Here is a 15985-nt window from a genome sequence, read left to right on the forward strand (position 1 = left end):
GAAAAATATGAGGAAAGAGTACTAACGATTTAATTCACCCATGATGGATGGACATGTGTCAAGCATTAATGTAAATAAACAAATCGGACGGTGTACGTTAGTAGCGGCAAATCAACGGTCATAATAGGGAAGGACGAATTTAGACATAAAGAAAAAAAAAGGAGACAGAAGGTAAAGTGATACCAAGCAATAAGATAACAACACGTGTCAATTTAACGTGGAAGTGTGTCCTAGCGTAGGTCCCAAAAACGTGTACTGATTGGCGTAAAAGACGTGATGTCGGTGGTGTGGGTCCGCCTGACTTATTAACTGATGCCACATTGGAAGGAAATTGTAGCATAGAAATGATGAATTTTGGGGAAATTAATAACGTTTATTCAGTTTTCCATATAAGCGTTACAAACAAAATATAATTACGTGCAAGTGGTGTTTCAAAAAAAAAAAAATTATGTGCAAGTGAGTGTTACAAAAAAAAAAGTTACGTGCAAGTTTTTTTTGGTAAAGGATTCGAGTTCTTATCACGCTAGGAATCAACCAGTACATGGAGTTGGTTTCCAACGTGAACAAGGTTTTCGGAATCTCATCGATGAACAAGGTTGTGTGTTTCCAACTTATATACGATTTGTTAAAAAAAAAAAACTATACTACTGTATTTTCTAAGATAGACTTATATGTAAATCTATGATGAGCATAAGACTCTATAAGAGGAAACAAACGAGCATACGATTACTTGGACTTCTTAGGATAATGAGATATGTTAATGAGTGGGAATGTCATTTTTAACCTAATTGATAAACAAAACTATAACATCAGAAAGGAGTAAAGGACAGATGGTAATCAGTGATGCATCTTCTCTTTAAATTGGCCTAAAAAAATAAAAATGAACCGTGTTCCATTATAAAGGATGAACACGACGTGCCACATCATTATACCCGCTCCTCTAAACTTTGAATCAAAGACGTTTCGCGAACCACCGTGACATACCAACACACATATCAGACAAACCCATCTCTTTCAATTCTTGATTGGTCGTCGTCTCTTATTGTCCTTATCCTTTGAATAATGTTTTCGGTGATAGCAAAAACGATATCTTGTAGCCGACATTCTCGTGATAATACATACTTATCTGGTTAAATATATACTCATCAAACTTTTAAAACTATATATACGTATAAAGATAAACTGGTGTAGATTTGAAAATATTATATAGTTTCAAAAGTGATAAACCTAGAACAAAGTGCTTAATTGCATCATTTGTTTATGCTAATCTTGTGTCTATTTTTTTTCCTTTTCACCGCCCGTCTGGACATGAAATCTGCTTATTTGCTGTCGAATCAAAGAATATTCAACGATGTTTAAAACCACTCACTTTATCTGGTGGACACGAGAATCCATCAGTGCGTTGCTAATTCTTCTAGTGAAATAGAAAACCTTTCGTATTATATTCATGAATTGGTGGATAACCAGCCCACTGCTATGAGCCAAAAAGTAGAACCTTAGCGTTTACAATTCAATAGGCCCAACATAACATGGGCCTGTGAGTTAGAGTCGGATCACGTAGTCAACATTCGATACTAGTGCATTACATGAGCTAGGCCTTTTGTGCTTGTAGTAGTCTGTGATTTATAAGATTCTTTGTAGCTTGACAATGAAGATGTTATTATGCACAATCTTACTGTTGTACTTGATGCTATTCGTTTCATTTGCTTTGTTTTGATACATGGTCGATGTCGCTGTCTTTTTATATTCTTACACAACTTAACCCAACTCTCCCCTGGCATGAACGCTGCTTTACCCATAAGGACTCACGGAGATATTGATAGTTGAGCTCAGAATTTCTCTGGTACTCATCTTCACTGTGCTTTGAAGATAGAGCTGACCTGAGATTAGGTTACTAGCATATCAATGGGTGTAATTTTATGGCTTGGCTTTTAGACAAATCAGGCTCTAACTGAGGAGATGCGTTTTTTTTTTCTCTTTTTTTAATCAGCATTTTTTTATTATAAAAATATCTTGTTTTCCATCTATCATTGTAACATATTTTATCATTGTGTAGTTATTTTGATTTGTTTCTTGTTGAAGTTCAAAAAAGAATCGTTTGCGGGATTTCATGTGACTAGAAAAGAGAAAACAAAGAACACTCATGAAAGTTAAAGAGAGAACTACATAGAAAATGAAAGTACCAAGCAACTTGCTCTAAAAAGATCACATGCTTCCATCACCACCACTAACATATTTCCTTTGCCCTCTTCAAACCGCTAGGGTATTCTTGTTTCTAAATATTTATTAAGAAAGTGTGGTTAAACATCTTGTATTATACATTGTGTTACGGTCTGTTAATACACTGGCTTTGCTTGATATGGTTCACTCAAATTACTAAACAATAAGATGGATATATTGCTTGGTCAGAGTCCATACATTGTAAAAGAAAAAAAGTTAACCAAGTTAATAACCAAGAAAATTGAAATTGCATCAAATTTTAGCAAAAAAAAAGAAAATTGAAATCATGCAAAATATCTAGATATATGTGGAAGGGCCGTATGTAATAATTCCACAAGTGACCGTGATCTAAAAAGTGGAAAAACTTGTAAAGAATTGAATAAACACGAACACCCTTCTCCCTCCACACGTACCCATGGTTATATATATATAGGCACTTACGGTTGCATTTAAAAGGCATCACAACCAAATTATCAGAGCAGAAGTAACACACCCACTAAAGCTTATATAATGAAGATGCTATATTCTAAGGGGATGAGACTCTCTGAGTTGATGGAGAAGTGGAGAAAGAGGAAGAAAGGGCATTTCACTGTTTACACCAAAGAAGGGAAGAGATTCGTTTTGCCCTTGGATTATCTCAACCATCCGATTTTACAAGTGTTATTGGAGATGGCTGAGGATGAGTTTGGAACTACCATTGATGGTCCTTTGAAGATTCCTTGCGATGGGAGTTTAATGGATCACGTCATCATGCTTGTGAGGAGAAGTATGTCTGATAACTATGATGATGATGATGTGGGGAAGAAGTCAGAGGTTTGTTCCACGAGCACCTGCAAGGGAGCTTCAATCTCTTCTCTAATACCTCTATTTCGTGGACAGAGCCAGATTCGGTCCTTAGTTTCCTAATACTCGTTTGTGGTTACGGACTCGAAGGTGTTTGTTTATATGTAATTTTTTGGTAATTTGAATGTAGCGAGTGTAATCAACCTAAATTTTGAAATGATTTGTATTAAAATGGTAAATCTCCAGTTATTCAAATATGGATTAATGTTTTTCAACTTATGGTTTTAACTGTTTTTAAAATCCACCATTGCTAAAAAATCAAAATCTAATAGTAGTTTTAGATGGAATTCTTCTAGCATGCAGTCATAAATTTTTTTTTAATTCATCCAAAATCATAAAAAAAAAAATCTATTCAAAGAAAATCTCAAATACATAATTTTATTCACCTCGTAGGGTAGGTAATAATCTTACAAAGGTTTTGTTAATACTTTAGTAGTTTGACTAATAAGCACCATGAGTTGTGGGAGATGATAACTTTTTAATCAAAACTTCTTAATTATTACTAGACCTTTTAATGGGCCTAGTCCTTTAAATGGTCCAACTCTATTAATTGGGCCTTATACTTTAAGCTGAGGCCTAGTCTAAAGATGTATCGAAAAGTCGCGGACTCGCGAGTCACCTGCTTGGATTGAATCGAATCTCACAGGTAGGCATTGTGAAATTGCAGAGCAGTGCGAATCGGGAATCGCTAGGGTTTGGAGAAAATGGGCGGAGGAGGAGGTATAACATACAAGGGAGTCACCGTGCACACTCCCAAGACGTGGCACACCGTCGCCGGAAAGGGCTTGTGCGGCGTTATGTGGTACCATTTCTCTCTCTCTCTCTCCGTCGCTTTAGATCTTTACTCCTCCATCGAAGCTAAGATCTTACCTTTAGATTATCGGTCAATTGATCATCAGACGAATCCGATTGATTTGTCTGTTTCAGTTTGTTGATTAATTTTTTTTGACAATGGATATGTCTTAGTTAGTATCATAGAGACAATCAGACAGCTGTTGATTTTGAATTGGGTTATGTCTCTGTGTCGGAACCAATATCGATTTCATTTCAACTTTTTTTTTTTTTAAGGTTCTGGATTTTGTACAGAGCAAAGCAAGATGGTCCTGTAGTCATGGTAAGACTCTCTTCCCCTTTTATATTTGCCTCATTCTTTGTAAAGTTTCGACCTTTTTTTTATTTGAATTGTATCAATTTTTCTACTCTTTCCATGGTGGCTAAATGGTGATCTTTGTCTAAATGGCAATTGTTAGGGATGGAGGCACCCGTGGGATGGACATGGTGATCACGGTCATGGTGGGGATCATCACTAGGTAATGTCTGCATTCACACTTTTGATGGAATCATTATATACTTCTTTAATAAAGAGTGAACAAATATCCTTTTTTTATCCAACCCTCGTGATTGTTTGTACAATCCTACTAACTAGTAAGGCAGCAGTTCGTTGATTAGTATTACAAAGTTGTCACTTGCTAACTAGATATATCCTTTAAAATGGTGTTTTGTTAGTTTTGAAGAAAGTTTGTAGCTTTCTTCCAGATTTTGTGTTTCGTTCTCTGTTGTGAATCATTAACCCTTTTTGGGAGCCAAGTGATTGAGAATGGAGTTCGTCAATAGTTTAGCAGCACATACTTTGCTGTTTATCTATGTTGAGACACATAGTTAGACAAACAACGTTTGAGCTCTTTTAACCTTGAATTCACTTTCCATGCAAATCTAGCTATAGTCTTTGATAAGTACTCCTCAAATTACGTGAAACTAACCTTGTTTTTGGGTTGTTCTGCTAGGTCTCATCGAACCTTTGAAGATCATGGCGAAAAAATGTATGTCTCCTTTTCTTTTCAGCTTCATATGTCGAAATAATTACAACTTGTGAAAGAAGACGTCAATTGTTTTTGTTCACAACTTTGTAAGATTTGCTGCTTCTGTTTTAAGTTGCTACTTGGATTGCACTTCCTTGATGTTTTATTCCGTCTACAAATGAATTATAACAATTTTTTTTTGGATAAGTGAGTTATAACAATTATACTTATGGCGCCTTTATCATTTTTACATAGCCATGGGTAGCATTAGCAACATGAATTATAGCAATGTCAGCTAGAGAACTTTTATTAATATTAAGGAAAAAAATTAATCACTTTAATTAAGTATTAATCAACCTTATGTCTCTAACCAATTAAACTGGTTGAGAAACAAGTGAAAATGAATATAATGATTCAAACATGCAATAAAGTAGAAATCAATGTAATGTCAATCAAACATGTCCAGATGCGAAACCTAACTGGACATGTATAAATCTAGCTGGTAATAATATTAAGAAGTGAAACTCTTGTATGAATCAATCGCCTGAAAATAGACTCCAACTCTATCTCAAGCTCCTCCACAGCAATCTCTGCCGCTTCCAATCTCGTAGCTGCGCTCTGAACCGCGGTCTCGTCCCATATATCATCTAACCAATCCGAAGATCGAGAAGTAAAGATCGAAGACAAAGACCCTTTGCTCGATCTCTTCTCTAACCAAGGGATACAACCAAGAGAGAACAACGACTCGACCATTGTCACAACGGCTTCTCTCACTTCCTTTAAAACCTCAGCTACAAATAGAAGGTTAAGCTCTCTCGGCATCTCTACTCTTCCTCCGATCATGCCTTTAAGACAGTTTAAGCATTTCAATATCTCCTTCTTGAGCCTGTTCTTGTACTGATTATACGCTGCTATCTTCTCGTTCACATCTGATGATTCGTTTCCACGTAGAGTAAGTTGTAGATCGTGCAAGCTGTGCTTAACTAGCGTCATCACATCTTTAGATACGCTACAGATGTCTAACATCCTCAATGAAGCTTCAGAAACTTGTTCCGTCCACTTCTCTTGTCCTTGTTCAGACAGAGATTCTCTTGTTTTTGGACAGTGATCGAGGAGATAGTTTGCGCAGTCGTGTAGCTCTCTCAAACCCTCGAAGTTAATCTGAGCCATAATGATTAACTTTTTCAAGATATATTTAGCTAGGAATATAACAAAATGGATTGAAACGGTATTAGAGATATAGTGAAATGCATGTAAGAGGGAGATTATATAGAGTTGAGACGATGGATCTGAAGGAAAGTACAATGAAGGTTCCTTACAATGGGTTTGTACGGACGTGGGACACCTGGCCACCTGGGGAACAACTCATTTTGGACGTATTATCAAAATAATGATTTAAATTATTCAAAAATGTCTCAGTGAACCTTCTATATACGTAAGACACTCGTGGGTTACAATACATTGTGGATTTGTTTTGATATCCTGTTGTATAATATATAGTTTTAAATAATTTATTTTATTGTTTATCAGGTTTAAGTATATACCATGCATGCACGAGCGACGGTGCCAGGCTGTGTCGATAATTTCAGCAATTTGGAATTTAAGAGTCTAAATAAAATGGAATGAAAAATATTTTAATCTTAGATCAAAGTTAAAATATTGTGTTACGTGTTTTATCACTTGTCAGAGAAGAAATGTTAATGTATAAAATATATTTTTGTGTTTCTCACTCTCTTATGTATTAAACAAACCTATATTCAACATATATTAATTTTCAATGGTTATAAGATTGAAACTACAAAGAAAAACAGATCAATATGGATTTTTTTTTTTTTGAGCAAGTCCATATGGATCTTTATAAACCAAACAGTATACTAAAAACAATTGTAAATCTTTTTCCTTAGAAAAAAAAAATCTTTAAAACCCTAAAGTTTTCTACCAATTCCAACTAAGAAACAATGAACCTTTTGGCTTCTACGTACAACAAACATTCAACTCCATCTAATTTGTTTATCACTTATAAGGTAAACCTCGACGGCTCAACCTATGCATATATTCGACTGCTAGATTAGATTTTGTAATTAGTAAGATTTTATATCTCAGGTTAGTTTCAACAAATGAATCTCTTCTCAAATTAATCTCAAATATATATAATTAGATTCTTATCAATAATATATTTCAACAAATGCATTATGTTTATTCTGCTGTTAGTGGAGAAATCTTATTATTCGATTTTCCCATTTGAAAAGGACTACACGAATAATCAATCATTCATGTATTATATGATTTTTGTTGCCACCATCATGCATAGACATTATTAAGCAGTTTCTTAATATCTCAAGAGGTTCTTAAAAAGTGATAAACAAAAATTAATATAATAAGTTTGAGAAACAAGATTAATTGTAAATAATATATGAGTATAAGATATTTTTGCATGCGTTTGTTAACATTTTGAATTACTCATATTTATTTATTATTTTTGAGAATTTCATTGAGGTAGCTCTTTTCAAGACAACCCATCAATCCCATTAATCTCAATGTAAAAGTCCATTATTGCAAACGCATACCAGCTCTATCTTGCAACATTTGCGGTGGAGATAGTGAGTGATGAGTGTGCTCATTGTTCAAGCTTGTGATTGTATAATCTAATGTAATATGCACAATAACTGAAGTTTCTAGGAAAGTTACATAGTTTCAGTTTCAATGAGTAAGCATGTTAAGAAGAGAAACTCTCGTCTTCAACAATTTCTTATACACACACTCCAACTCTCCTTCTGTTGATTCAATCATTTGCTCTGTTTCTATCAACTTCTTCAGCTCATCACCTTCAACTTCTTGATTCTTCTTGTTAAACATCCTCGACATGATTCCTCTACAACCACTTCTTGATATCTGCTTATGATTCATCGTCACCACTTCCATCAACAAAGAAACAAGAACATCGAAGCTCGTCTCCTTAACTTTCTTCATCACATTGATGGCACCTCCACAATCTTTCTTCTTCTTATTAATCTTCATCTTCAACTGCTTGCCAATCTTTCTGCTCAAGACTCTTCTCTTAAACACGTATGCGTCGATCTCACGTGTCAAGAAAGCATCATGATCTCCTCCTGATTTGCTTCTGATCACTCTCCTCCTCAAGCTCGACTCGAGTTCTCTGACTTGCTCTTTTGCCTCCATCAAAACGTCTCTGATCGTGTAACAGATATCAAGAACCTCAAGAAACCCATCGGAGACATCTTCTAGAAACGCTTTTTGAGTTTTGGTCGATTGAAAACGGAGGAAAACTTCGACCACCTCGTACATGTTCTTTAAAACTCCGAGTTTCCGACAAGCAGACTCTGGACTTTTCTTAAGTATCAGAAGATGATCTTCGATGGATCGTGACAGAGGATGAACGTTTTCGGGCCAGCTTGTTGAACGCACGTGTGCACCAAATGATGATGAAGTAGCAGCCATGGATCGAAGGACTCAATAGAGAAGTTAATGTATAAGTAAAAAAGGCTCCTTGTCTCATTAATACTAGCTCTCACCAATATATATGTATGGCATATATATGCATATGCATGCACGTAGAGGCCAATTATTACACGATTAGATACAGCCATACAGGCTGGAACTGGCTGTTGCGGTTTAGTTTCTTCCGACAGTCAAACGACAAATCCATACTTATATTTATAGTATAAACTTCCTTTCATCAACCTTGTACACTTTGGATTAATGAAGGTGGTAAATCAACGTAAATGTATAATGTTTTCAGCAAGCGTATCACTGATAAAACAATCAAGAAGAAACTCAAGTGACAATGTTCAAAAGTTAAAGTTAAACATAGTGATATAACTTAGCAAAAAAAAAAAAAAAAAACATAGTGATATACAACATTCTGGACACAAACATATAAAACATTCACAGCTATTATACATAAGTCGCATGACCTCAAATTATATTTAAGAAAATTATAACCTAATATGGCCTGGTAAATATTAAATCCAGCCATTATCCAACTTAAGGTAAAAATGAGTGTTATATCTCTTACATCATGATGAGCACTCTATTCTTAATGTTCAATGCAACAATTAGGCCAAAATTAACAAATCTAGAGCCAACATAAAAACATACACAAATAGTTTACAAATACCAGTTTTTAGTTAGTAGACAGCTTATATGTGCGGCAACAACCTCAGGTAGGCTGCGTAGATATGAAACCCACAAGAAAGATCGAGTAACCGTTGGCTGCGACGTCTTTTTCAAAATCCCAGCAACCTTTAATTAAATAACACATCCTTATATTTATATCAATAAACGTCCAAGTCCAATTGTATATGAATATAGACACGCATACATGTAATATTATATTTATCCATTTGAAGAAAACTGGGATTGTGCACGAACGGAACAGAGGAAGACCTCTTGAAGCAAAACCATCAACGAGAAGTTGATCTTTGTGACAGCCTGGGTGTCTTTCTTTCGTTAACTTATATCAAACACCTTATTGTTATTGTCTTCATGTGTCCTTTTATAAAATTTTACTTCTCTTAAAAGGCCATATCTGTATATATAATAATTGGCAGTTACTTACGGAAACATGATCATAAAATACAAAACAATTTGTTTCCAATGCCCATGCACAAGTTTTGTTTAATTAGCCGGATCTGACCAACCAATCTTAGTTAGTCTCATTGACAATTCCACTCATCATCCACATATCAACTTTATGCCAAGCCTGCTTTAAACTTGCTGTATATATTCTCCATTGATATGCTTATCATTACTAATTTTAAAATCATAGTCAAAATAATAGTTGGTTATATAAGTTCATTGTTATATTATATTGATCTAATAAGTTTGCTCCCATAAAAAAGGATCTAATAATGGTATGTTCTTAGTTGATTACATGATTGGAAAGATTAGTAGCCCAATAACAAAAAATACATGAACCCACTCTGAGAGAGTTAGTCATAGAGCCCACAACAAAGGCCTAAAACAAGACTGTATATGGTAATGAATAGATTCCAACTTCAGACAAAAACTGAGCCTTGGGGAAAAAGCAACCTCCACATGCTGATGATGATGACCTCTCCACCTTTAAGTTCATGTCTTCATCATCAATCTTGATAGCCTTCTTTTGCGGATTAACGGTACCAACGAAAAGCCAGTCATCAAACGACGACGTATTATTGTAGCGAGGTTCTTTGCTTGACTTGCGCTTCTTTCTTTGCTCTGATTCAGAAGTTGTCTTAAGTACTCTTGTCCTCTTCTTACTGTTCTGATCAGACAAATAGTCTTCATCTTCTTCTTCTGTCAAACAACTCTTCTCAAGTTCATCTGAGACTTGCTTGCTTGCCAAGTCTTCCTCCTTGTTCTTCTCTTTTAGTTGCACCTTTATTTCCATCTTCGATTTAGACATCACCGAATCGAATATAGGTTTTCAGATCACGAAGAAGACGCTTCTATGTGGTTTCAAAGTCGAATAGCGAGAGACGGTGAAAAGAAAACCCTAATGACTGTATTGTTATGCTAAGAGAGAGAGAGAATCAGAATTGCGATTGTGAAAATAAGTGATACTGAGGGTTACGCTATCTATTTAAAGACACCTAAGATATCTGCCGACATTTAGAACAAAATCTAATAAATATTTTCAGAATTATAAAAATGGAATATGTATTGGCCTACCAGAAACTCTTATTTACAAACGGCTATTGGGCTATTAATGGGTTTAAGGTAAATATGGTTCTTTTTAAGGCCCATTCTTTAAGGAAAGATTTCAACGACATGCGTGGCATTCTTAATACCCTTGTAAAAACTGCGTGTTGTTCCGGAATCTCATGGGTTAATGTCTGCGAAGCGTGAAATGAACCGTCTATCTGTTAATACACCGTTTGTGTTTTTGGCTTTCTTTTCGTGACGAAGTAACATGATATGATTGTAGCCATATTATTCCATTTATAAATAAAATAAAATATTTTGAGGTGGATTATATACAAGTCTACATTTACATTATAAAATCATACCATACAGTGAAAAAATTCTTGAAATATGGATGTGTAATAAGGTGAAAAAAATAAAACAACGGAAGTTGCAACGAAATAAAAATAACATTTGACTAAAAACACATTTACCACTTGATATAAACGATAACCAACTGTATACAGATTGACAAAATCATAAGTTTGTAAACCATATATGATATATATATATATATACTATACTGCACGAGTTACATGCATGTACATTTTCAAACAATGAGAACATTCTTGAAATATGAATTCGTGATAGAAAGATCATTCGGTTATAGAAAACATTCACCACAATGCTACAAAAGGATAAAACCTAACATTTAAACTAAAACCAACTATATACGTATTGACAAAAAATTAACCAACTATATACATAATTGATGTATAACAAATAGTGGCCAATAATTTGGTAAGATGTTAGAAGTCTTTAATTATTAATTAATTAGGAACATGTAAAGTTATGTTCTAATTATTCTCTTCTACAAGTAGTGCTATTAACTCTTTTAAGTGGTCCTAATTTAATCAAAGACTAATCATTCATTGATGACCAATATCCCTTTTCTATCTGTGTTATCTTCTTTTTTTTTTTAACGCTGATTTATTATGATCTTACAATTATGATATAGGAAATATTACATAGACGATTCGACAACCGACAATACTACCTGCCTTATGAAGACCTACGCCTAACTGCATCACCTGAGCCGTCCTATGAAGATCCACGCCTGGCCAGATTTACTTGCACCATGTTGAAGATCCCTTGCAAGCCTTTCCTCTGTAGTCTGCTGCATAATTGTTTAATAAACCGCTCTCTCCGGGACTTGAAACCTGGATTTCCTGTAATCTGCAATAAATTGCATAGTCTGGGATTTGAACCCCAGACCTGGGTGTAGAAGCCTTTAAACCCAGGTTGGGAGTTGAGTTGGGAGTTGAGTTGAAGTCATGACCCTGTTAGAGTTGTCAACCTTTTTGCATCGTTGTAGTATTATTCCAAACTAAGTAAAGCATTTATTAAACAAAAATAATTCACGCAAGTTGCATTTCAAAGCAACCAACTCAATTATAGCTTTATAGTTAACCAGATCTAGTATTAGTCCGGTTATTAGATTTGTAGGTCTAACCGGTCATGACAACCAACACGTACCGCCGCTAAATGAGGAACTAGATTAGCCCATAAATTGTTATCTTAATAGCACTAAGCAGTCTAAACTACGGTATGTTTTCCAGCAAGCTCCACGTTTAATACCGTGTTTATCAAATAATTAAGTGCTAATCCGAATCAGATCAAGATGATAATTGAAAAGCATCTCCCTAACAAACCATGTGGTGGCTTCATGAGTTTTTACTAATTAAAACTTAAAGAGAGGCGACAAAATATTAGAACGAATATCCATCAACGTGAAAATCTTATAAGTTATGTCTTCTTATGTCCTTTAATTTTATTTTCTTTCAATTATTTCCGGCAAATATATGTGTCAAGTGAGTCAGTTCATGCACGCTGTTTCCATACTAATGTTTAATGTTTTGTTGCCTGCCAAATAAATGATTATGCATGGCCATGGCCAGGGGATGGTGGTTTGTGAAAGCAAGTGGACCTTGGTTCTTAACGCGTAACCATTTATTCCAATTTTTTTTTTTTTGGTTTATACAAAGACATAGTAGTAATAATAATCAAATTAAATTCTTATAGCCAATTAAATCCAAGATAAATTTTGGTTTGTAACATAAAAACAACAAAGATGGAAATCTACTTATCCTTTGGTTCATTAATTAATATATATATATATATATATATATATATATATATACCATGAAATTCTAGATTCAAACCTTAAAAATGTAATTTATGATCATTTATGCAAACAGAAATTTCAGATGTATATTTTCATAAAACAGTTCATCAGTGTGAGTTAAATATAATAATTTTACATGAATTATTATAAAACGTAACTTTAACATGTAAAATTGTTTGTTGTAGAACTCTCGATATAATAATTCTCATATTTGTATGAAAACAACATGTAATGTATATATCTTTGTTTTCTATTTTATTCAAGTATTTAACTCATACAAATAATGAAAAAATCGGACAAAAACGCAAATAAACTGAAATTTTGAAGAAAAAGGACGAGATCATATGAGAGTTGACAATGTTAATGTGTTAGGGCATTAAGCAATGAGACCCGAGTACTAATCAAACCCCTAAACACTTTCTCACTCCCACATTCAATTTCAACGATCGAATTCTCCAACTCCATCATCTTCTTAGTAAGAATCTTCACTTCTTCGTTTTTCTTCTTGCTCAATCCAACTAAGCTCTTCTCCTCGACTTGCTTCAGCTCCTCGATCCCTTCACAGTTCTTGTCTCTCTTCTCAGACCTCTTAAGAAACCCAACAAACGTCGTCGTCTTACTCGAACGTATAGATAAATAGACTCCGTTGAAAAGCGCCACAGACACCAAAACAGTGACCTCGATGACGTCACCGATGACCGACGCTAGCTCAGCCTCACCGTACGAACCGTTTAAAACATCCACGTGGCAGCGGTTGTACTTCGTCTTCGGCTCGCGTATAGATGACGTCAGCTTCGCTATATCCCGCGCTAGAGCGCGGCGAGATTTTACGTAGGAGGAGATTTTGACGTCGTCTTTTCGCCGGAGGGCGACTTGAGCGGCGGACTGGTGCTCGCGGAGGGAGAGGACCGACGTGCGGAAGATGCCGTAGGCGTCGACGAAGCGGAGGAGGTCTTCGAGAAGATTTTCGAAGAACACGGGGCGGTTGCGGAGAGACTCCTGCGACTGAGGGAGGTGGAGGATGTCGGAGAGCGTTTCTTGGACGTCTCTGAGGAGGCTGAGACCGTCGGTGAGCCATGCGGTGGTGCGGCGGTCGAAGGAGGAGGACCAGGATTTGATCTGGGAGATCTCGTGGTTGATGTGGGAGATCAAAGGGTGTGATCTGCATGGGAGGCTGATGGATCTTGTGTGGTGAGAGACACGTGGCTTTGATGGTGGTGGTGGACGGACGGTGGGTTTGTTAGGGAAAGAGAGTGATCGCCGGAAAACTCCAACCATGTTTCGGAGGAGGAGGGAGAGAGAGAGAGAGAGAGAGAGAGAGAGAGAGAGAGAGAAGGATAATGAGAAGGAGAGATGGTTTTGAATGTGTTTTGAAATGGTGAGAGAAGAGGAAGGAGCGTTTTGTTTATATATACACATGTGAAAGAGCGTTGCACATCAACCAAGTTTGAGATGATGTGCACGTGGGAGAGCTTGCTACTTTTTAAAAAAAAAATAATTGCTTTTGTTATTTCCCCAACTGTAAGTTTTTCTTTCTATTAATTCGGTTAAGAATCTTAAGATTACATTAATCTAGTAACCAACGCGTGAGTCACCCGGGGTGACAATGAGTTTTCTGCCTTTACATTAAGAGTTTATATGGGTGATGACTGATGAGGTAGATAATCTAAATTCTCATAGTACTCCAGGAAGAAGGTGCTCAAATACCTCATTTGACCATTAGGTACACCATGAACTCGTGTGTATCTTCTGTTTTTACCAACCAGATCTCTTCTGAATCTTTAAACAACGTTAATCTAAGGATCCTCAGTTATTTATGGTTATGTGACTTCGACATGATCCACCTTAATCCCGCCAAAATAATGTGAAACGAAATAAGCTCGTTCCTACCGTTGACATCGTCCTTGTCTCTCCTTGGACTTAACTTGCTGCTTCTTAATACCTATTATTCCGGTAACTTCTTCCACCGCACAAAACTGAAAATGCTAGATGTAACACTTCACATTTTATTCGTACATATATAATTATTATGCACCCATTAGACTTTTATTTTACATGGACGTACGTTAGGTCAACATCTGGGTAACGTTTTAACATTTTCTTAAGCCCTTATTAATCTCAAGCAAGGCCAAGATCATGTTATGTCAATAAATACATAGATTCGAAGGTAATCGTTATCTAGTGTGTGTTTCATATAGTTTATTAAGGTGAATAGTGGATTAATTTAATCAGATTTAACGAGTTAAAAGACATAACATATGTTCCATTTCAAGCGGAGAGGGGACACACGTGGGTTAGCCACCCTAGCTAAACCTTCAATCCAAAACTGCTCTCACCTTTCTAATAAAGTGGAGTAGTCACTATTCTATTGATTAATTATCACATTAATTTTATATAAATAAATATACTTGAGCTGAGTCTCCCGTAAACTAATTTGGTAGGGGCATAGACGCGTTAAGCCAGATTTTTTTCTCACATGGTTATGAATGATCATCAACATGAATCGAACAATATAAAAATTATAGAGGTCTAAGTTTAATCAAGATTTATTTTATACATTCGGCTAAATGGTTCCTTTTAAAAAAGATTACAAAAATATTAATTAAACGTACATTTACATATAAGTTGGAACTTGTTAGACTGTTAAACTCGAGATTAAGTGTCTAGTAATAAACAAAGCACGAGGGGTGAGCTGGGACATGTCAGAGAACGGCAACTCCAAGTCCCCAACTATGCATCAAAGGATCAAAATCACGGTTTTCTTGTTCACGACACTTCACTTTTGTCCTACCACGATCATGAAAAAGAAAGATATATAATTAAATAATATAATCTTGCCCTTAAATCGAGATTTTACTTCAACTAAGGATTATATAATTAGGTTGTGCAAGCGTGTGGACTTTTAAGACGAGTGTTTCGGTGTAGATCCACAAACATGATGAGGGCCTTACTTAACGCTAACAGAGTTGGATTTTCTAAAGCATGTGGCTTGATTTCTGGATTTAAATCAGCAACTGACTTGAAATAAAACGTGAAGAACCACACCGACTCTGTGATAGGATTTTTAGAGATATTTCTCGATTTGAGTGTTTAGATCGATAGAATCCATATATGCATATGATCACTCCACTGAGATTTATGGTCATGAATCCATTATATGGCGTGAAGATACCATTAGTTATCAATATACTATACGAAGACCGTCAGTTTAAATTTGCCTGGAAACATTTTAGGCAGTCCATCGTTTTTACTATAAATTTTTTAAATGAAGTTCTATATTACCGTGTATTCTTGATTTGGCTTTTTAATTTGC

General features: G+C 35.5%; 6 protein-coding genes across 6 annotated transcripts; 2 read left to right on the forward strand and 4 right to left on the reverse strand.

Annotated features, from left to right (window-relative positions):
- The first annotated feature begins 1779 nt into the window (after positions 1–1779).
- Positions 1780–3381, forward strand: LOC106421590 (indole-3-acetic acid-induced protein ARG7). Its single transcript, XM_013862419.3, has one exon. It carries the CDS (start codon positions 2731–2733, stop codon positions 3124–3126), a length of 396 nt encoding a protein of 131 aa, XP_013717873.1. The 5' UTR covers positions 1780–2730; the 3' UTR covers positions 3127–3381.
- Positions 3382–3627: 246 nt separating this feature from the next.
- LOC106421529 (NADH dehydrogenase [ubiquinone] 1 beta subcomplex subunit 2-like) lies at positions 3628–5086 on the forward strand. Its single transcript, XM_013862361.3, has 4 exons — positions 3628–3865; positions 4132–4177; positions 4314–4373; positions 4848–5086. The coding sequence occupies exons 1-3, from the start codon at positions 3768–3770 to the stop codon at positions 4371–4373; spliced, it is 204 nt and encodes a 67-aa protein (XP_013717815.1). The 5' UTR covers positions 3628–3767; the 3' UTR covers positions 4848–5086.
- BNAA07G32450D lies at positions 4854–6050 on the reverse strand. The gene has a single exon (XM_013862441.3). The coding sequence runs from the start codon at positions 6030–6032 to the stop codon at positions 5358–5360; it is 675 nt and encodes a 224-aa protein (XP_013717895.1). The 5' UTR covers positions 6033–6050; the 3' UTR covers positions 4854–5357.
- A 1484-nt stretch (positions 6051–7534) lies between these two features.
- BNAA07G32460D lies at positions 7535–12123 on the reverse strand. The gene has a single exon (XM_048736297.1). The coding sequence runs from the start codon at positions 8319–8321 to the stop codon at positions 7563–7565; it is 759 nt and encodes a 252-aa protein (XP_048592254.1). The 5' UTR covers positions 8322–12123; the 3' UTR covers positions 7535–7562.
- On the reverse strand, positions 9841–10254 carry LOC106421562. Its single transcript, XM_013862395.1, has one exon. It carries the CDS (start codon positions 10252–10254, stop codon positions 9841–9843), a length of 414 nt encoding a protein of 137 aa, XP_013717849.1.
- Positions 12124–12901: 778 nt separating the features above from the next.
- Positions 12902–14061, reverse strand: LOC125576375. The gene has a single exon (XM_048736298.1). The coding sequence runs from the start codon at positions 13948–13950 to the stop codon at positions 13033–13035; it is 918 nt and encodes a 305-aa protein (XP_048592255.1). The 5' UTR covers positions 13951–14061; the 3' UTR covers positions 12902–13032.
- Positions 14062–15985: the final 1924 nt, after the last annotated feature.

This window comes from Brassica napus, chromosome A7 (genome assembly GCF_020379485.1).
Source record: "Brassica napus cultivar Da-Ae chromosome A7, Da-Ae, whole genome shotgun sequence".
NCBI classification, from domain to species: Eukaryota; Viridiplantae; Streptophyta; class Magnoliopsida; order Brassicales; family Brassicaceae; genus Brassica; species Brassica napus.